This window comes from Panthera uncia, chromosome A2, assembly GCF_023721935.1.
Source record: "Panthera uncia isolate 11264 chromosome A2, Puncia_PCG_1.0, whole genome shotgun sequence".
In the NCBI taxonomy this organism is placed as follows: Eukaryota; Metazoa; Chordata; class Mammalia; order Carnivora; family Felidae; genus Panthera; species Panthera uncia.
The window spans coordinates 26,402,020-26,424,074 of NC_064816.1; the positions used below are offsets into that span (position 1 = coordinate 26,402,020).

The 22,055-nt window shown below is 39.4% G+C and overlaps 1 protein-coding gene across 1 annotated transcript in view; it reads right to left on the minus strand.

The window, feature by feature from the left end:
* FHIT (fragile histidine triad diadenosine triphosphatase) overlaps positions 1-22,055 on the minus strand; it is a 263,625-nt gene that overhangs the window by 13,789 nt on the left and 227,781 nt on the right. The window contains exon 4 of the mRNA XM_049640843.1: positions 15,160-15,269. Coding sequence (XP_049496800.1) covers positions 15,168-15,269 — 102 coding nt within the window. The 3' untranslated portion in view covers positions 15,160-15,167. The remainder of the gene's footprint in view (positions 1-15,159; positions 15,270-22,055) is intronic.

The window sequence follows — 22,055 nt, forward strand, 5'->3', positions numbered from 1 at the left end:
TTTAACGTTTATTAATTTTTGAGACAGAGAGAGACAGAGCATGAACGGGGGAGGGTCAGAGAGAGAGGGAGACACAGAATCTGAAGCAGGCTCCAGGCTCTGAGCGGTCAGCACAGAGCCTGATGTGGGGCTCGAACTCACCGACCGAGAGATCATGACCTGAGCCGAAGTCGGACGCTTAGCTGACTGAGCCACCCAGGCGTCCCTAAACCCATATCTTTCAATAATGACACTGAATGTTAATGGACTAAATGCTCCAACCAAAAGACATAGGGTATCAGAATGGATAAAAAATAAAACAAAAAAAACCCCAAAAAAACCCCCCAAAAAAACCCCCAAAAAACCCAAGACCCATCTATTTGCTGTCTACAAGAGACTCATTTTATCATTTTAGACCTGAGGACACCTTCAGATTGAAAGTGAGGGGATGGAGAACTATCTATCATGCTACTGGAAGTCAAAAGAAAGCTGGAGTAGCCATACTTATATCGGACAAACTAGACTTTAAATTAAAGGATGTAACAAGAGACAAAGAAGGGCATTATATAATAATTACAGGGTCTATCCATCAGGAAGAGCTAACAATTATAAATGTCTATGCATCGAATTCAGTAGCCACCAAGTATATAAAACAATCACAAATATAAGCAACAGTATTGATAAGAATGTGGTGATTACAGGAGACTTTAATACTCCACTTATAGCAATGGATAGAACATCTAGACAGAGAATAAAGAAACAAGGGCCCTGAATGATAAATTGGATCAGATGAACTTGACAAATAAATTTAGAACTCTGCATCCCAAAGCACCAGAATATACTTTCTTCTTGAGTGCACATGGAACATTCTCCAAGATAGATCACATACTGTGTCACAAAACAGCCCTTCATAAGTATACAAGAATTGAGATTCTACCATGCACACTTTCAGACCACAATGCTATGTAACTTGAAATCAACTACAGGAAAAAGTCTGGAAAACCTCCAAAAGCATGGAGGTTAAAGAACATCCTACTAAAGAATGAGTAGGTCAACCAGGCAATTAGAGAAGAAATGTAAAAATATACGGAAACAAATGAAAATGAAAATACAACAATCCAAACGCTTTGGGATGCAGCAAAGGCAGTCCTGAGAGGAAAATACATTGCAATCCAGGCCTATCTCAAGAAATAAGAAAAATCCCAAATACAAAATCTAACAGCATACCTAAAGGAAATAGAAGTAGAACAGCAAAGACACCCCAAACCCAGCAGAAGAAAAGAAATAATAAAGATCAGAGCAGAAATAAACAATATAGAATCTAAAAAAACAGTAGAGCAGATCAATGAAACTAAGAGTTGGTTTTTTGAAAAAATAAACAAAATTGATAACCCTCTAGCCAGGCTTCTCAAAAAGGAAAGGGAGACGACCCAAATAGATAAAATCATGAATGAAAATGGAATTATTACAACCAATCTCTCAGAAATACAAGCAATTATCAGGGAATACTATGAAAAATTATATGCCAATAAACTGGACAACCTGGAAGAAATGGACAAATTCCTAAGCACCCACACACTTCCAAAACTCAAACAGGAAGAAATACAAAATTTGAGCAGACCCATAACCAGCAAAGAAATTAAATCAGTTATCAAAAATCTCCCAACAAATAAGAGTCCAGGACCAGATGGCTTCCCTGGGGAATTCTACCAGACACTTAAAGCAGAGATAATACCTATCCTTCTCAAGCTATTCCAAAAAAATAGGGAAGGAAAACTTCCGAACTCATTCTATGAAGCCAGCATTACTCTGATTCCCAAACCAGACAAAGACCCAGAAAAAAAGAGGACTACAGGCCAATATCCCTGATGAATATGGATGTAAAAATTCTCAATAAGATACTAGCAAATCAGATTCAACAGCATATAAAAAGAATTATTCACCATGATCAAATGGGATTCATTCCTGGGCTGCAGGGCTGGTTCAATATTCACAAATCAATCAATGTGATACATCACATTAACAAAGGAAAAGATAAGAACCATATGATCCTGTCAATCGATACAGAAAAAGCATTTGACAAAATTCAACATCCTTTCTTAATAAAAACCCTCGAGAGAGTTGGGATAGAAGGAACATACTTAAACATCATAAAAGCCATTTATGAAAAGCCCACAGCTAATATCATCCTTAATGGGGAAAAACTGAGAACTTTCCCCCTGAGATCAGGAACACGACAGGGATATCCACTCTCACCACTGTTATTTAACATAGTGTTGGAAGTTCTAGCATCAGACAACAAAAGGAAATCAAAGGCATCACAATTGGCAAAGATGAAGTAAAGATTTAACTTTTTGGAGATGACATGATACTATACATGGAAAACCCGATAGACTCCACCAAAAGTCTGCTAGAACTGATGCATTAATTCAGCAAAGTCTCAGGATACAAAATCAATGTACAGAAATCAGTTGCATTCTTATACACTAACAATGAAGGAACAGAAAGACAAATAAAGAAACTGATCCCATTCACAATTGGACCAAGAATCATAAAATACCTAGGAATAAACCTAACCAAAGATGTAAAAGATCTGTATACTGAAAACTATAGAAAACTTATGAAGGAAATTGAAGAAGATACAAAGAAATGGAAAAACATTCCATGTTCATGGATTGGAAGAGTATCAATGCAATGCCAATCAAAATTGCACCAGCATTCTTCTCAAAGCTAGAACAAGCAATCCTAAAATTTGTATGGAACCACAAAAGACCCCGAATAGCCAAAGTAATATTGAAGAAGAAAACCAAAGTGGGAGGCATCACAATCCCAGACTTTAGCCTCTACTACAAAGCTGTAATCAGCATGGTATTAGCACAAAAGCAGACACATAGACCAATGGAATAGAATAGAAACTCCAGAATTGGACCCACAAAAGTATGGCCAACTAATCTTTGACAAAGCAGGAAAGAATATCCAATGGAAAAAAAGACAGTCTCTTTAACAAATGGTGCTGGGAGAACTGGACAGCAACATGCAGAAGAATGAAACTAGACCACTTTCTTACACTATTCACAAAAATAAACTCAAAATGGATGAAGGACCTGAATGTGAGACAGGAAACCATCAAAACCCCAGAGGAGAAAGCAGGAAAAAACCTCTCTGACCTCAGCCGCAGCAATTTCTTACTTGACACATCTCCAAAGGCAAGGGAATTAAAAGCAAAAATGAACTATTGAGACCTCATCAAGATTAAAAGCTTCTGCACTGCAAAGGAAACAATCAACAAAACTAAAAGGCAACCAATGGAATGGGAAAAGATATGTGCAAATGACATATTGGACAAAGGGCTGGTATCCAAAATCTATAAAGAACTCACCAAACTCCACACCCAAAAAACAAATAATCCAGTGAAGAAATGGGCAGAAAACATGAATAGACACTTCTCTAAAGAATACATCCAGATGGCCAACAGGCACATGAAAGGATGCTCAATGTCACTCCTTATCAGGGAAATACAAATCAACACCACACTCAGATAATACCTCATGCCCGTCAGAGTGGCTAAAATGAACAAATCAGGAGACTATAGATGCTGGCAAGGATGTGGAGAAACAGGAACCCTCTTGCACTGCTGGTGAGAATGCACACTGGTGCAGCTGCTCTGGAAAACAGTGTGGAGGTTCCTCAAAAAATTAAAAATAGATCTACCCTATGACCCAGCAATAGCACTGCTGGGAATTTACCCAAAAGATACAGGAGTGCTGATGCATAGGGGCACTTGTACCTCAATGTTTATAGCAGCACTTTCAACAATAGCCAAATTGTGGAAAGAGCCTAAATGTTCATCAAATGACAAATGGATAAAGAAAGTTGTGGTTTATATATACAATGGGATACTACTTGGCAATGAGAAAGAATGAAATCTGGCCTTTTGTAGCAACATGGATGGAACTGGAGAGTGTTATGCTAAGTGAAATAAGTCAGGCAGAGGAGCGCCTGGGGGGCTTAGCCGGTTAAGCGTCTGACTTCGGCTCAGGTCATGATCTCACAGTTTGTGAGTTCAAGCCCCACATCGGGCTCTGTGCTGACAGCTCAGTGCCTGGAGCCTGCTTGGGATTCTGTGCCTCCCTCTCTCTCTGCCTTTCCCCTACTTGTGCGCTCTCTCTCTCTCTCTCTCTCTCTCAAAAATAAAATGTGAAAAAAAGAAAAAATAAAGAAATAAGTCAGGTAGAGAAAGACAGATGCCATATGTTTTCACTCATCTGGATCCTGAGAAACTCAACAGAAGACCGGGGGGAGGAGAAGGGGGGAAAAAGTTACAGAGAGGGAAGGAGGCAAACCATAAGAGACTCTTAAATACTGAGAATAAACTGAGGGTGGATGGGGGGTTGGGGGGAGGGGAAAGTGAGTGATGGGCATTGAGGAGGGCACCTGTTGGGATGAGCATGGGTGTTGTATGGAAACCAATTTGACAATAAATTTCATATTAGAAATAAAAAAGCTTAGATATATTGATCTTATATTAAGAGGTCTTGTTAAGTTTAATCACTAATTATAGTTGTTTCTCAGTAGATTCATTTCTGTTTTCTGCATGTATCAAACTATATACAAATAATGACAGTTTTATTCCTTCCTTTATAATCCTTCTATCTTTTGTTTATTGTTCTTTCCTTACTGTTCTACCTAGGGCCTTGAGTACATTGTGAAAAAACAGGGCTCATAGTGAATATTCTCATTTACAATCTTAGATAAATAGTTTACAGTGTTTCATCCTGAAGTACACATTCCCTCTAGTTCTAGTGTTCTGGAACTTTTGTATTTATTATGTTGGATGTTGAATGTGATTAATATATTTTTCTGCATCTACTGAGATCATCCTTTCACCTAGCTTTTATTAGTCTGGTGAAAGACAGTGCTTGAGAGTCTAATGTAAAAGCACACTGCATTGGTCATAATGTATTATCCTTTTCATAGATTGTGAATTCTCTCTCTCTCTCTCTCACACACACACACACACACACACACACACACACCATCTGTCTACCTTTCTGATATATTTTAGGACTTTGGTATCTGTGTTTCCATGTGCCATTAGTCTGGAGATTTCCTTTATGTTATGTTCTTGTCATGTTCATGTGCAAGGCAATTCCTACAACAAATTGAGAGGTGCAAGAATTTCCTTCTCTTTCATTTTATTTTCTGTCAGAATTTTTCCAACAGTCATACAGATGATAATAATCTTATTCAGATTCTTGTTTCTTAATTGCATAGTAGAAATCAGCAGTAAAGTTATCTGGGTCTAATGCTGTCATTGTGAGAAGGGTTCTAATTTAGGTTGGACTTCGGTTTAAAAATTTTTTTTTAGTATTTCTTTATTTTTGAGAGACAGACAGAGGGAGACACAGAATCCAAAGCAGGCTCCAGGCTCTGAACTGTCAGCACAGAGCCTGACACGGGGCTTGAACTCACGAACCGTGAGTGAGATCATGACCTGAACTGAAGTTCACACTCAACTAACTTTTTTACTTTGTGTCAGTTTGGGTAAAATGTATTTTTTCTAGAAATTTACAAATTGAACCCCAATTTTCAAATTTATTGGCCTAAAATTATTCGTTATATGCTCTTTTCCTTTTTAATGACTGCAATATTCAGATGTTTAACATATTACTTTCAGCTTTTATTTCCTTCCATTAAATGCACAGCAGTCATAATTTAAAGTAAGTTACTCTATAAACACGTTTAGTTGCATCTACCATTTTTAGTTTTCTTCATTTAGTTCAAAATTGTTTCTAACTTCCATTGATTTCTTTTTCTTTAGAATTCCTTTTGGATGAGTCTGCCAGTGACAAATTCTCTCAGCCTTGTCAGAAAGTGTGTTTATTTCACTTTTATTCTAAAAGAACGTGTTAACTGGCTATAAAAATCTAGGTTGATGCTTATTTTCTTTCAGCTCTTTAAAGATGTGATTCCATGGTCTTGTCATTTTCTTTTTTGCTCTTGTTGCCTTTGGTCTCTTCCTTTATTACTCCTTTGAATGTAAGGTTTTCCTACCCTACCCCCACTATTAAACCTGACAACTCACTCTTTGTCCTTCTGCAGTTTTATCATGATAAGCTTAGGTGGGGATGCCAAATCCCCTGCTCGGGGTATGGTGTGTTCTTGAATTTTGGATTGGTGGCTTTTGCCAGTTTTGAAAAATTCACAGCTATTATCTCTTTAATTATAGCTTCCACTGGAAGTTTTGGAATGGTGAATACATATCTATGAGGCTTTCTCATTATATTTTATGTCTTCTGACCTTTCTTATCCTTTTTCCCACTCTTCCTTCATCTCTTACTGGTTCATGCTGAATATTTTCATATGGCTCATCTTTAAAAATTTAGTAACTTTCCTTTTCCTGCTAAATTCATTCCTGGGGTTATTGTATTTTTGTGTTCTAGAATTTCTATTTGGTTCTTTTTCACATCATCTCATTTTCTTATAGATCCCAGCTCTCAGGAAAGGTTTTTAAAAATCTTTCCTTTCTAGAAACAAGTTAAACATAGTTATTTTAATGACTACTTCTGATCATTCCAATTTTAGGTATCCTATGATTCTAATCTTAATTGTATTGACTCGTCTCCAAATATGCTATGGGGTATGTGTGTGCACATTCATGTGTTGGGCATTTGAAGAAAATAATTTGTAGACATGATTTAAAATCTTGGATGATATTATTTTCTTCCAGGGATTATTTTTTCTTTGCTTCTGCCAGGAACCTAATAAGACTAGCAAGTTGGGATCTCACATTTCCAAGACTGAAACTTTCTTGATTGCCCAGATGATTTGAAATTGTGCTACCACTGGTAGCAGGGCTGGCTTACATCTGGGTCACTCTTTTTTTTTTTAATTATTTATTAAAAAAAAAATTTTAGTGTTTATTATTTGAGAAAGAGACAGAGAGCAAGCAGGAGAGGGGCAGAGAGAGAGGGAGACACAGAATTGGAAGCAGGCTCCAGGCTCTGAGCTTCCATCACAGAGTCCAAAGTGGGGCTCAAACCCAAAGACCATGAGATCATGACCTGGGAAAAGTTAGCCACCTAAATGACTGAGCCACCCAGGCGCCCCTGGGTCACTCTTTTTTGAACGGTATCACCTTCTCATATTTTTGCATGCCCACCCAGGTATGGAGATTTAGAAAGTGCTCTACTATTTGAAACCTAGGTTTTATTGTTTTAGCCCCATCTGCCTCTCCAAGATACAAATACCCTCAGCAGAAAAGCAGCCCCAAATGCTAGGCTCCTCTCTGGATTTCTAGCTGCTCTTGCATCTTGACCTTATTATATTCCCTTGCTGCTTTGTTACCTTTTAGCAGATGTTTGTGTATATTCTATACAATTTTTTCCTAGTTGAACACTGTGGGATATTTAATTCAAATTATTTTGTATGGTAGGAATAAAAGCAGAAGTCATACCTTTTCTTTTCTCTTTTGGTGGTCTGAAAATATCCTGCCCTACAGGTTGTATTCTTTAATTACTGTTTAAACTAATTTATCATTACCTGAACATTTCCATAATTTATCATCTTTAAAGTATAATTGAAATCACAGGGAAAATAATGAATCTACATATTGGCACAAGTAATGGATACTCATAGTCTCCACTGCTCACCATTTGTGATAAATTGGAGGTAGCGGAACATACTGAAATGTCTCTTGTATCATCAGAGAAGTATTAAATCTAGAATGAGCACAATTTAGAGCTGTTTTTGCTAGTGTATTTCCTAGCCATTACTTTGCATTATTCTAAGAAAAACCTTAGGATATAATTAAGGTGCTTTCCACAATAGTATTTCGGATACAGGAAAAGTGAGGCACAATAGAATGATGTGTCCAAGTCCACAGAGTAAGTTTAGTGACTATGTTCCTAGGGAGCAAGCTTAAATTATTTAAGACATTTCCATTGACAGTAAAAAACAACATGGCAGACAATCCATACATTATTCTTAGGAAACTGAAAGTTGTCTTTTTATACTTTGATTTGGTGGTGAACATGTCTAGTGCTTAGGACAAGTGACTAAAAAATATATATATATTCTTTTTTGGTAGGGGGGCTGAGACATAATTTTCACCTTACCAGTCTTTTCTTTTTAAAGCACATTTTAGAAAGTTCTGTGTAAAGCTCCAGACAAGCATTTTCTTTAGAGGGGGAGGCATTATCTGCCACCTGACTTTCTCTTGATTCCAGATTATTTATGGGAGGCTCTAGTAGGGGAAACAATATTTGCCTAGTGACAGGGTTGCAAAATGGTAATAGGTCAGTGCATTGGGGTCTGGGAAGGGCATAGCATGGATGGCAGGTATCTATCCCCTAAATGACCTGGCCACAAGAAAGTGAAGGAGAGCTCCCAAGATGGCTTCCATAGCACTGTCTTTCCTTATTTACCATTAAATGAGGGAAGAGGAAAAAGAAGGGGCACATTACATAGAATTGGGCTGAGGGTCTAATTTTACCAACACTATTGAGACAAGTGGGCCTAATGGGATATTTTAATTCTGTTAATGTTGTTTCCTTAGCTCCTCTCCTTTCTTCCCTCCATTGTTTTTGGATTTTACTTTAATAAAGAAGATATAGTCTCCATTGCTCATCACTTAGGATAAGTTAGAAGGAATAAACCATACTGGGGCACCTGGGTGGCTCAGTCAGTTAAGTATCCGACTTCCGCCCAGATCATGATCTCGTGGTTCACAAGTTCGAGCCCCATGTCAGGCTCTGTGCTGACAGCTCTGAGACTGGAGCCTGCTTCTTGGATTCCGTGTCTCCCTCTCTCTTTGCCCTTCCCCTGTTTGTTCTCTGTCTCTGTCGATCTCAAAAATAAATGAAACATTAAACAAATAAAAAAAAAACATACTGCAGTGTCTTTTGGAAAACTGTTAACACCAAAAGAAGCACAATTTAGAACTGCCTTTTCTAGTGTGCCCTCATTGGTTGAGCACTTAACTTGATAGATGCCTGGAATGTCAAAATAATGGAGGACTTATTATGTAAGAGGTGGCTTAGGGACATGTTAGGGAAAGAATGGAATGAACTGTATAAACATTAGTTATGACAACATGATAGGTTGAAGATTACTAATATGAATGTTTAGAGCCTTCCTTCATATTAACCTCCCACAACCTCTAGGAGATTCTTTTTCTACCCTCCTCCTTTCTGGCAGAGACAAAGACAAAATGAGAAAAATGAAAAGAGAACACCACACAGAGTAAAGAGAATTAAGCATTGAAAGGAAAAAGAAAAAAAAAAACAAGTCTTGGGAGTCGGTAAAATTTTTTGGAAAGTTTTTGCAAGAGTATGCATATTGATGTGTGATATATTATCCATTTCTGGAGATGCGGATCCTGGGGATGGTGATGATGATGGGCTTTGTTCTATCATCGTTTTCCAAGATGCAACTAAAACAAAGTTATTATTGGCATTTGGATTACACTTTTCTGAAAAGAACTCTGTGCTGAGGGTTCATGTCATTCAAGGATTCATGAGAGTTAACAATTAACCATGGGACATGAGTCATTTTTACTATCACTTGAGCTAAATCTCAGTGGAAGAGTTCTGTAGATACTTTAGTCATCAATGGCCTGTAGAAATATTTTGCCTGAACTATTGGGCACATGTAAGAGACAGCTGGATCTTGGTAAAATATTACAAAAATAATCTACTAAAGCTAAAACCCATTTTGAAGCCATGGGGTATAGACTGTCTCAGAATTTGTATAAAGGGAAGTTTTTCAAGTATAACTAGATGGTCATCTTTTTGGGCTGTGACAAAATAAACCACTTAATAGGACATCATGTTTGATTATTTCTAAAATTGCTATAAATCTATGGTTTCTCATTCACAATTTAGACCATAGTGACTTTATTTATATTTAATCCAAAACATAGAGTCTTTAATTCCTTACTACTGAAATCTGGTTCTGTAAAGGTAGTCTTCACAGAATAAGAGGAGAGGCAGCACAATCCTCTAGAAACATGAAGTGCAGAAGAAGAAAAAACAAACTAAAATCTCTTTTCCAGCTGTGTTTAAAATGATGACTTTTTTTTTATAAAGAGCTTTGAATATACTAATGTGTCATTAGCCTTAAAGAATCTTCTCTTGTACTTCCATGGTAAAGAAAAATTTTGATTGTATTAATTTGGCAATGAGTGTTGGTAAACACATTCATCGGTCCTAATCATACCTCCACATGGGAATTGCCTGGTAGGTTTAGGATTGAACTGCCAAGGAACTGACATTAAAACCCTCCTCTCTCCTGAGAAAACATGAGAATACTATGATCGGTTTTCTGGCCTTTCTCATCAGAGGCTGCTAGGCTGAGAGCAGACCCTCTCTGAGAAGGAGGAGAATTTGTCCAAACTGGTGGGGTATGTTTTAAAAGGCACGATTCAGTGACCAGAACAGGTGCTAAATAAGCAAACCTGTCCTTTCTCGTCCACCTCGACTGTCCATGATTATGATATAAGTGTGGTCCAGTGGCTGGAATTATGGTGATTTTTCAAAAATGCCAGTGTCAAAATTTTGCCTCGACAGTATATCTGTAACTACTAATAATGCTGTTTTGGGCTGACTCAGTTGCTTCGAAATTGCATGGCTCTGTTATGAGTAATGAGAGGCAACCAATTATCTATAAAATAACGGCATGCACAGAGGAGAGTTTGATGAATTACAAATGAACTCTGCTGACACAACAGGGTGTGGAAACCTTCTCTGCTCTTCCTATCAGAGTTAGGGGTGATGCTTGCAGACTTTACAAGCAACTAGCTCACTCAGTTCTAACATGGGGTGGGAGCCTTCCCTCACTAGGACACATGGCATTGCTTTACAATTAAGTAGGAAGCTCAACACTGGTGTATAAAGGCAGCACACCCAGGTACTAAACACCTATGTAAAGAATTATTATGTTCCAGGAAATATGCAGTTAGATAAGGGATATGGATGCACTGTAATCTGATGTGATTCAGAACACAGACCAAAAGAGCCATCACAAAGCCCCATCTCGGAACTCAGCCCAGTATGTGGGGAGCCACTGCATGAATTCACCTAAGCAGAAGGCAGATGTTGAATTCCTGGAACCAAGGGATTCCCACCCTCATCAGGGATCTGTCAGGTGGAGGAGCTTCATTCAGCAACACTTGGGCTGTTGTCTCTGCCATACCTGATGAAGGCAATGTCTGTTTTTCACTATTGCTTAAGAAATTGCAATTCAAAGTCATTTTCTGCTAGGAAAAGGATACAGAGAGTAGTCAAAACACCAAAACATCCTGCAGGCTTACATGGGAAGATCAAGAGAATTCTATACATCTAAGCGAATGTTGATGCCCTGATGGCTTCAAGAGGCTAAGTAAAGAGTTCATAGTTTGAGGATGTTTATCTCTGTGGTCCTATGGCAGTCTTGTCATGCTTGAGGATTAATGGGGGTTTATACGTAAAGAAGATACAAAACAGGGGTTTCTACTTACTGAGAGGTTGCTAGTATTTCCACACCAAACATTCAGGAGAGAGTAGGTTTTTTGGTTTTTGTTTTGTTTTGTTTTGTTTTTGTCTATTATAGTCCCTTCCCCATATTGGGCATCTCTGGGTACAGGTTTGCACACTGGTTTTTAAGATAGACTAATGGCAAACACAGTGTGAAGGCCAAGCCCTAGGAGTTGGTCTCCCAGGAGAAGCAGTGATTTCAGATAGATCCCATCAGCCTAGAGACTAAGCATGCCTGTCAGGAGCAGTAGGGCATGATGTGGGGCTTGCTGCCCAGTGTCCTCCAGCCAAGTACAAGATACTGGGCTCTTATCCCTAGGGAAGCTGACTCTGGTTCCCCCCAGGTGCCTTATCTTCTCCACATACCTGGTGAGAGACATGGGGAGCACTAACTTAGGGGGATTGCTACAGGTCTGGAGTCAGCTTGCTCTGGGTTTGAATTCTGACCTCCATTGCTGTCTTTCAAAGACAGGTATCATTTGTCTGTTTATGATAATTTTAGATGATCTTCACTGAATCTCACTATTAATAAATTATTCCCTTTTAATCCTTTTAAATAAGTCAAATAGAGAGTCTTTGTTCAGTGCTGGAATGGAATGCCTCTGTAACAATGGCTAGCCTCTCTTTTTAGCAAAGAGAATGAATCTCACTCCCAATGTCTATAGGCAAGCAACTATGCCAAGCTGGAATTCATCAGCATTGTTTTTCTTTCATATTTATTTTTATTCTTAATTTCTAATTGCAAATAATACTTGTTTTTCATTGACATTAACATAGAACGTTTAAAAGTGAATCAGGTAAATAACGAGTAAACAATACCCTGGTACAGAGAGAGAGAGAAAGAGAGAGAGAAAGGCATGATGACATAGGAATAAGAGAGATTTGGGAAACACTGTATTTGCCCAAGGTCATATTACTTAGGTACTTGGTCACATGGTGGAGTGAAGAGGACAGGTGCCTAGATAAGAATTAGTTCAGTCTGGAAAAACTTGCAAGCAAGGAGAGTTGGAATGCAGGGGCTGTGTTGGCTGGGAAAGTGAGCTCTTTTAGCAAGATAGGCAGTCCAGAGACTAAGAGAATGGTCTTTGGGGTTTGAGTGTCTGGGTTCTATCTCAACTCTGTCACTTGGAACTATTTACCTTGTAATAACACTTAACATCATTGAGATTGAGTTTTCTTATTATCTGCAAGATGGGATAATAGAACCTGTATCTTAGAAACTTGGAAATGTTGGCTATTATTATCCTTTCCAGGGCTGAACCCTAGTCTACCTGCCTTTGTGCATGTTTTGAATTGCGCAGTCTTCCCAGGTGAGCAACATGACTGTCTCCATACTGGCTCTGCCTAAGACCGACTTGCTGCTGAGGGTGTAATGGGGAAACCTTGGAGAGGTCAAGTTTATCTGAATTTCACATAAACAATGAATAATTTTTTTAGCTCTAGGTATATTCAAATATTGCATGACAGCCCTATTTATTAATGAAATTTCAGAAGTTCTATGAATCCCTTAACATTACATAAACATTTGGTATGCAGATGCATTTTGAAAAGGAATGAGAGTGGGTATCAAACCTTTGCCTCTAAGGGGAAATATATATTATCCCTTTATACTGCAGGAGATGATGGTGCTCTTGGTGAAATCTTAGGACCCTATGCTTAAGTCCCTAGCCTCCAAGTTACTAGTTGAGCTATTTGGCAACCCACATCATCATCGCTCCTTTTCTCTGTTCCTACCTCTGATGGCTGATAAAACTGAAGGTGATTTGTTTGGTCTGTAACCAAAGGCCTTTAAAGAGAGATATTAATGCTAATTAATTTAAAAAACCCACAGGCATTGTGGCAATAGTTTGTACAGCAAGCTGGGATGAATGTCTTTCTGGCAAGACTTCCAAGGCAAGTTGATTCACCCAGAAGACAGGAGATGTTAGGCCTCAAGGCATGACAGAAGCAAAAACTGGTGAAGCAAAGCATACAGGAAACTTGGGTAGTGAGTTTAAATCCTCTTAAAATGTCTAGAAAATGCATTCTAACACAGAGTCCTACAATTCAGCAAGCCTCAGGAAAAGTCTAGAGCTTTCTTGCCTTGATCTGGAAGTCCCTATTACATAAGAAACTGGAAGAAAAAAAGAAAAGATCAGCTTAGTAAGTTGAGTCTGAAGAACAGCAACCCCATTTGAATGGGACATCCCACAATGACACACTGGCTTTCAGAAGAGGAACAGAAGGAGATCTGCAGCCATGCCTATGGGTCTGTGTTCTTAGGTAGACTGGCTTGATCCAGAGGAAGGAGGGAAGGAAGAAGGGAAGAAGGAAGAAATGAGAAGGTGAACAGTAGAAAAGTTTAGAAATAAATGATCAAAGACAGCTTTTGCTAGCACTACACTATATCCCTTCAGGCAATTGAATGGAATGTAGCTGACAAGCCAATGACATTCTCCAGTTTCATTCTCCAATGCAGTAAGTGTTCTAGAATGCAAGTGCCTGAGCACTAGGACATGCATGAACAATAATGGGGGAGACATAGTTGATACTTGGTCTTCAAGTAATTGGAATACTTTAAAAAGGAGGCAGGGGAAAGAATGCCCAAGAAATGCACAAATACTAAAAACTAACTATAAAAGACTCCTATTTCAAAGGGAAAATGGAATACAATGAACATATTTTCTACCTAAAAATCATGACCACTAAGCAGTGGATATAATTTTATATAATTCTGTTGCTACCAGTATTCACTAATTGTGTTTTTAATTTGTGTCTGATCTACTTCAACAGCTTATAGTATAAACACAAGACCAGATGAAGCAGATAATTCCCAAAAGGAAAAAAACTATTTAGGAGAGAGACACTTTATCTGAGGACCATGGAAGGAGTTTTGTTTTTGTTTTGTTTTTGCAGGGTTGACAGATAAAATATAGGTGGTATTTTTTAGTCTAGGGATGCCCCAATATTTCATGGCAACCCCATTTATTAGTACATTTCAGAAGATCCATAAGCTCCTGGATATTCTATAAATATTTGGTGCAGATATGCATTTTAAAAAAGGAAACTGGCTACAGCTTTCCACCAGAATCTTAAATCTCTCATCTCTCAACAATTCAACATCATTAATGCAAAGAGATAATTCTATCACGTCTGCCCTTTCCCTGTGGCCTTGAGCTTCCCAGCAGCCAAAACTAAAGGGAATTTACAAAAGCAATTTACCAAATAGCAGCTGAAGAGAAGAGGCCCAAGTGGAAGAAAGACTGATCTGGTCAGAAGATAGTGAGTCAGCTGGCTCACAAACCCCTTCCAGCCTATATAGAAATCTGAGACTAGAGCACTCAGTGGGTATTAACTTTTTAAAGGATCAGGTATGCATTACAAAAGATCTTGGGCTGCCTGGCAGGATTGAACTGGAGAAGGGCAGGATGGTGACCCAGGTGGGCTAGGGGAAGGTGGCTGGAAGGAAGTGAGCTGATAGTTATGTAGAAGGTGACATGGAGGCAGGGAGGAAGAGGAAACCCAGAGGTAGGAATCCCTGCCTCAAGGGTCAGGGTTTTTTTCCCCTCAGGCTTTTATATCTTTTGAATTCCTCTGTACCTATTTTTATGTGTCCCCATCCTGGGCAGGGAGTCTTCTTCCAAGGCCCCATGGAAGCTGTGAGTGATGATGAAAGCACAGTCTTTACCTGCAAAGTCACTGAAAGTAGACCCTTAGTGCTGCAGCTTCTGATGCCATTTCCTCCTCAGATCTCCACAAGGTTGGGGAGTCCTCTTCCTCTTTGTCATGTTTCTGGAGCTTTGGAGAAAACAATGGAATAGGCTTATTAATAATGGGTCCTTGGGATCTCTGAACAAGTGTTGTGCGGATGGCTAAACAGAATTTGCAAATCAGAGGCTGAAAGGTGTATGTCCTTTAATTGTATTGGTTGCCAAAATTTGAAAATGGGGAGGTGTCATGTAAGTGTCCACATTTGGTGATAACATAACCAGATCAGGCTATGCTGTGGCCTGTTCGATGCCTTGTCTTGTCTGCTGGAGGCTGTAAGTGGGAGGTCACAGACTGGGGAGCTTCCTCCCATTTACAGTAATCCCCAGTACTCTCTGATCTTATGCTTGGCTGGCATCATTCATGTATTTTACTCACCATTCAATGAAGAAACTGTTTTACACCTACCCATGATCATTCTCCTAAAGTGGCCTATGGTTTCCCTACTATTCTCTTTGGCTTAGTCTCTCTTATATGAGCTCGGGGCAGTTTTGTTCAGTGAAGCAAAATAGCCCAAGCAAATCTGTGATAACAGTACAAGAGCCATGAGTACTGAGTAAGAAATAAGAGCATATCCATTAAAAGAGGCTTTAGCAGGCAAACAGTTAAAAAAAATTAGAAAACATCAAGAAATTAACAATCGATCTAAGTCAATTAAATCATTTAAAAATCCTCTTCAAATACACATATTTATTTTTAAAAACATCTTGTATATGTCTCAGATTTGCATATAGAGTAAATAAAATTTCCATTCTACCAGAGAGAGGATGTTCTCAGAGCTCTTCATTAGAAGAGCTCAATTTTCCCCCTTAATCTCCTATTGCAGTTCAGTTTTATTAACTAAATTTGTTATTCCTGTGTGTGGCTTTATCCATTGTAAAATGCTGAAGGTATAAATTCACAGGATGTGCAGTGTAGTATTTTGTAAGTCGTTTGAGTTAAATGTTTTAACAGTACCAATGATGGCCAGTATTTATGATATGAACCGGTAGTTTCTTTGATGTGTATTATTTCATCCTGCACCATTTCATTTAATCTGAACATAATCCCTACACAAGGCAGGCACCGCTTAGCTCCATCTTTACCAAGGAAGAAATTGAGCTCTGAGGAAGTTCATTTGCTTGTCAAAGATCAGCCAGCTAGGCAGTGGCTGAGTTATTCCCAACAATTTTTGCCTTTTTATCTATCCTAGAGGAGCTGCCTGCCACCTGAGTGGCCAGTTCCACCCACCAGGCACAGTCCCCTCCCCAGCCAAAAGGCAGTCCTTTGGAAAGCATCTTGCTGCCTCAGCAAAAAGTCTCCCCACTAACATAGTGGAGTTTGCTATCTTGGGCCAAAATCACTGTAAATCTAACCCAGAGAGACCCCATTCCCCCCAACGTGGCCCCTTGGAGCAGATGGAGAAATTTCCCCAGTATTTCTGAGCAAACTTTGACACACAAAGCAAACCAGTGAAGGAATGATACCCAGGCTCTCCAGCTGAGCTATATTTCCACTTGGGGTAAGTTTGAGTCTAAATGAGGTTCATTAGCATATAACTGGGCCACAAATATGTTGATGAGGGTCATGGATCTTCTGTTCAGAATTTGGCTGCCAGCACTCTGGTTTTACATTTTGCCACATAGATTTAATTCTCCTTAGTGGAAGAAAACCACATTAAGAAGTCATTTCCCTCCTCGCAGAGGCAGATAGAACACCATCGCTACAGGCGAGTCAAACAGGATTGCTATTTTTCTACTCAAGAACTAATTTTCATTTTGATACTAGCTTTAGGTCTGTTATAAATCCATCTTGTAACAATTCAATAGGATGACAAAGAACAATATATACAGCCCAGAAAATATGGCCTTCCCACTTCTGGTGCTGCCATTGAAAAGACACAGAAACCCAGCCTTAAGTGGCTTCATCACCACAGATCATACCAGATGAATCCAAATAATTTAGAGCCTGTGAACGTTAATGCCTCCCTGGTTATTAGGAGACCGTCTGTTATTGTCATATGCCTTACAGATGGCAACGTTGTGCCCACACTTCGAAGTTGTTTATGCGAGGTAGAGAAATAAATAAAACAAAAACTAATCATATTTGCAAAGCTCTGCTGTATATGGTTTTTAAAACTGAGAGGTTTCCCTCCTAAAAGCCCCAGATGGAAAAATGTGGCTTTCTTTAGAACAGTAGTGCTGGCTGCCCACTGGATTCACCTGGGGAACTTTAAAAAACACTATTGCTTGGGTCCACCCAGGGATTCTGATTTAATTTGTTTGGGGACAGCCTGGGTTTGGGGACTTTTTCAAACTTCTCAGTTAATTCTGAGGTGCACTTACTCCTTGAGAAGCAAGGCATTTGGGAGAAATGTGTATGTGTATAGATAGAGCCCATGCACATAGAGTAATAATACATTTCCCTTTAAGACCATTGCTTGTCACCCTGTCAATAGAAGAGAGGCTGTTGTTTGCAAACCCTGTCCTACAACTGCTTTTCTTCTCTACAGAAATAGGGAGTCCAGGAATGATCCTGATGAGCAAGACCTGCGTCTTCAAAGAGGCACCCAGGTGACTTAGAAATTAAACGTGGTGTAGTTTGGGGTACATTTCTTCCTTCCTGAGGCAACCCAGGAACCTGGTGGCTGCAAGCCATTGCAGGCTGGGAGAGGTAAGCTCTAGTGACCTCAAACAGTGGTTTATGCAGAAGGCACTACATGCCAGAAGGAAGCTTTATTGGGGGAGGGGAGAACTTCAGATGAACCTTCCAGATTAATTTAGGCTGTCCACAGGGAAAGGCACTGACTGCTTACTAATGCACATGGTATTTATTCTGTCCCCACAATGCTAAGGGCTGGCCCTGGCACTAGAACACTGAAACAGACCCATTTATTGTCATTATGGGATACTCAGAATAGGCACCAAATGGTTAATTATAAATGGTGGGGGGGGGGGGGATTTACAAATGGAAAAGACCCTTTTGCTGCCCATATGAAGGGTACCCAGGTAGGGAGAATAGGCACCAAATGATTTATTACAAATAAGGAGGAGGCATTTCCAAATGGGAGTGCTGCTGCTGGGAGGGCCTGACCTGCTTTGAAAGGCTTTTGAGTTTCAACTTGGTAAAGAAACAGAGTGCTATGATACAGAGTGACGGGGGAGAAGGGCTTATCTAAGGAACATCTAGCAACATCTCTCCAAGAAGATAAGGTTAGGCTCAGACTTTGACAATGAGAGGGCAAGCTCCTTAACCTCTTTGTGCCTAAGTTTCCCCCCACTGTAAAAAGGGAGCAGTAAGAGTTTTGAGTAGATGTACTTGGCACTTAGTAGTAATAAGTGGTACTTAGTGTTTGCTGCTGCTATTATTACTACTATCAGGCTGGATACACCAACCCCATCACAGTGGGGACAGAGAGGTTTTGTCCAGGAGTAAACTTGCCTTTCCTATCTTCATGGTTCCCCAATGACGTGTGTCTTTTTGGACCTTAATTACACTAAAAGGATTAAGAGCTATGGTCAGAATTTGTATGGCCCAAACCAACGACTCTGGTGAGGCACTGAAGTCTGAGGAGAAAATTTAGCTCCTGCAGCTTTAAAATGACCTATAATAATCCCTAACTCTCCAGGTTGTTAAGAGTAAAAAAGGTATCAATGGAGGCTCCTCACAGGTCAAGGTCAAGGTCTTAGAATAAAAGCATGTGGTAATGATCAAATGCAGTCAAAATTACCCTGAAATCAGGGCTGCCAGAGTTAGCAAATAAAAATACTAAATCAAATTAACTGAGTGTCCTGTATGTCTCATGTGATATTTGGGACATATTCTTACTAAAAAGTATTACTTATTTATCTAAAATTCAAACTTAACTGGGCTTCTTCTTATATTTTATCTGGTAACTCAGCCTGGGGGACCCCCTTTGAAAAAGAAAAGCCAAAACACTGAAAGTTCTTGGTTCACATTTGGGTTGTTCCCACACCTGCCTTGCTATGAATCCAGGAAAAGACACAGGCTGTCCAAAGGAAGACCAAAATCAAAACTAGCATTTTGTTCACTCTAAGGCTTAGTATTGGATGAAATGAGGAGTACTCTTTAAACCTCACAGCTCAGTGGTTCTCAGGCGCACACTTTTCCACATTTTCACATCTCTGAAATCAAAGTGTGCTCCACAATTGACGGTGTGTCATAATTTAATTGGCAGTGTTTTTCTTTGTTAGTCGTACATGAAGGAACGGTGCTTCTTCCTGTTGACGGCGTCTGGGGTTCAATGCACTACAGTGCTCCGTCTTTCCTCCTGGTAATCATATCACACAAGTTAAATGGCCATGACAGTGCTCAACACCACAGCACATTCCTTACCTCCTCTCTAGGCAACAGTGAAACTGTTGAACAGTTGACACTGTTTTCACAGGCACTTGGTTCTTTAGGGGAAAGTGCTCACCAGAGTTAGAAAGTTTGCAAAAAAATTTGAGCCAAAAAATCTTTATTCACTCAACAGAGTAAAGTCTGTGATGGCTCTTGGAAGAGCATTCTATTTCCATATAAGTTTGAAAAGAGATAAAAAAAAAAATGTATCTGCAGTCATTTCACTTTATCTGCCTGAAATGATTTTGGAGAAGGTAGTGTTAACAGGATTTCTGACTGAAGTAGTGATATGTGTCAATTTTGACATTCTGCTCCTTCCTGGGCATTGAGTGTGCTATCACAAGGTATGTGAGGTAAAGATCAATTCCCTGATGTAATGCTCAAACTGCCTTGGCTATTGAGTTTTTTATAGCTCTTTAATGGAATACAGTAGGAAGAATGATTCACAATAATTTAAATGTTTTTCAGGATTTGGAACTAACCTGTAATAAAATGCCAAGTTGTCTTCAAAGGCTGGGGAAGGTGGGGGGAAACAATTTAATACCACTTCTTAAAGAAGCAAGTGCTGAATATAAACTTGAGTGTTGTTATAGAGTATGTTAATATATTTCATTGTTATTTTCTAAAACAACATAAAGAGCAGGAAGCTTAAACTATTTCTTACGGGTTGATGGTTCTATTCAGACAGGTGTTTGTATAGTCTTGAAAAGGAAATAATATCAATGAACACGGAAGTAAATCCATAATTTTCTTTTAGAACTAATTCTCTGCCTCTATTTTCAATATAGCCAACAAGCCTTTGTTGAGCACATGATATATTCCAGGCACTGTTCTAGGCATTATGGGAACTGTCAAAATGAATAAGCCACAATCTGTGCCTCCTGGGGTCTTACCACCTCAAAGGGCAGACAGATTTATACATATGTAATATAAGTCAGTCTGGTATAAGAACTGGGCTAGAAGTTCCATCACAGTGTTCTCAGAATATCTGAGGAACAGAGTAATTCTTGCTAGGTGGGGCCTTTGGTTGACTTAAAAAATCAGGATTTCCACTGGGCTTAAAGCATGTGATTTCTGGGCAGTGGGAATGGCTTTAGCAAACACATGAGGTGCATGCCAGCTCTACTGCAACTCCTGCCATGGCTATCTTCCTCAACTGCTGGCACCCCTCTTTCCTGAGGAGTTCTGACTTAGCTTTCCTCATAAGCCTGACCTTCTCTCAGAGTTGTCAGAGAACTGAAATTTAGTTGCCATTTTGAGAAGCCTTAACATTCCATTGTTTAAAGATGGGGAAAACATGGGGTGCCTGGGTGGCTCAGTCAGTTGAGCATCTGACTTCGGCTCAGGTCATGATCTCATAGTTCATGGGTTCGAGACCTGCATCGGGCTTTGCGCTGACGGTGTGGAGACTGCTTCAGATTCTCTATCTCCTGCTCTCCATGCCCCTCCCCGCCACTATCTTCCTCTCAAAAATAAATAAACATTAAAAAAAAAAAAAGATGGGAAAGGTATCTCATTGGCCCAGAAGATGGCCTCCAGTCTATGATTCAAAGCCACAAACAGCTTTGAATCCTGCTAAGAGAAAGTTACTCCCTTTTCAATCTGATTAATCAAAAGTCTTAGTACTAGCATGTCCTTACTATGGTACCAGCATGACCTCTAGCAGAAAGAGAGGAGCCATCCAGACTCTAGCTAGAATGTAATAAGATTGTTTTGTTTACATCATATTGATTTTGAGGGTTATCTCCCATTTATGATGTCATCTCAAATTTCCTTTTAAACTAAATTTATTTAAGGTAAAGAGTCGAGTGAGAAAATAGATGAAGTAAAACAATGTCAGAAATAGAGGATTAAGCACAGCATTAACCTTGAAAGATGGTCCAGAGGTGGGAAGTATAGCTGAGGTGAGGAAAGTCACTGCAAGTATGAGGCTACAGCATGGGCCTTCTAGGATGTGGATGTAGTTGTTTCTATTGGGCTGAATCAAAGGAGGCTTCAGAATTTTTTTTTCTTTTTGGACAGACACTGAAAGTCAAAATAGTTTAAAATGATAAGAGCTCTGAAGAGCAACCAATGCATTGTGATGTGTGGGGATGGTAGAATGGTGGGGGAGGGGTCGTGGGGGGAAAGGCCTCACTGAAGAAATGATGGAGAAGCTGAGATGCTAACAATGTCTAGAAAGCCATGAATCGAGAGCAGGGAAAAAGGGTATTTCATGCAGAGGGAACAGAAGTGCACAGCATCGAGGGAAAAGGGATCTTGGTTGAGTCACTGACTAGAAAAGTAAGGGACATGGCAGATAATTTGCAGCCTGTGGGGATGGCTGAGAAATGGGAATTTTATTTTTGGTTCAGAAGAAGAAATTAAAGGGAAATTAAAAGCTTAGAATAATTTTTCATTGAGTGGCCTGGCTGGAGAATGAATTAGAGACTGCTACTGCAGCAGCTGGACCAGAAATCATGGGAGCTGGGCAGG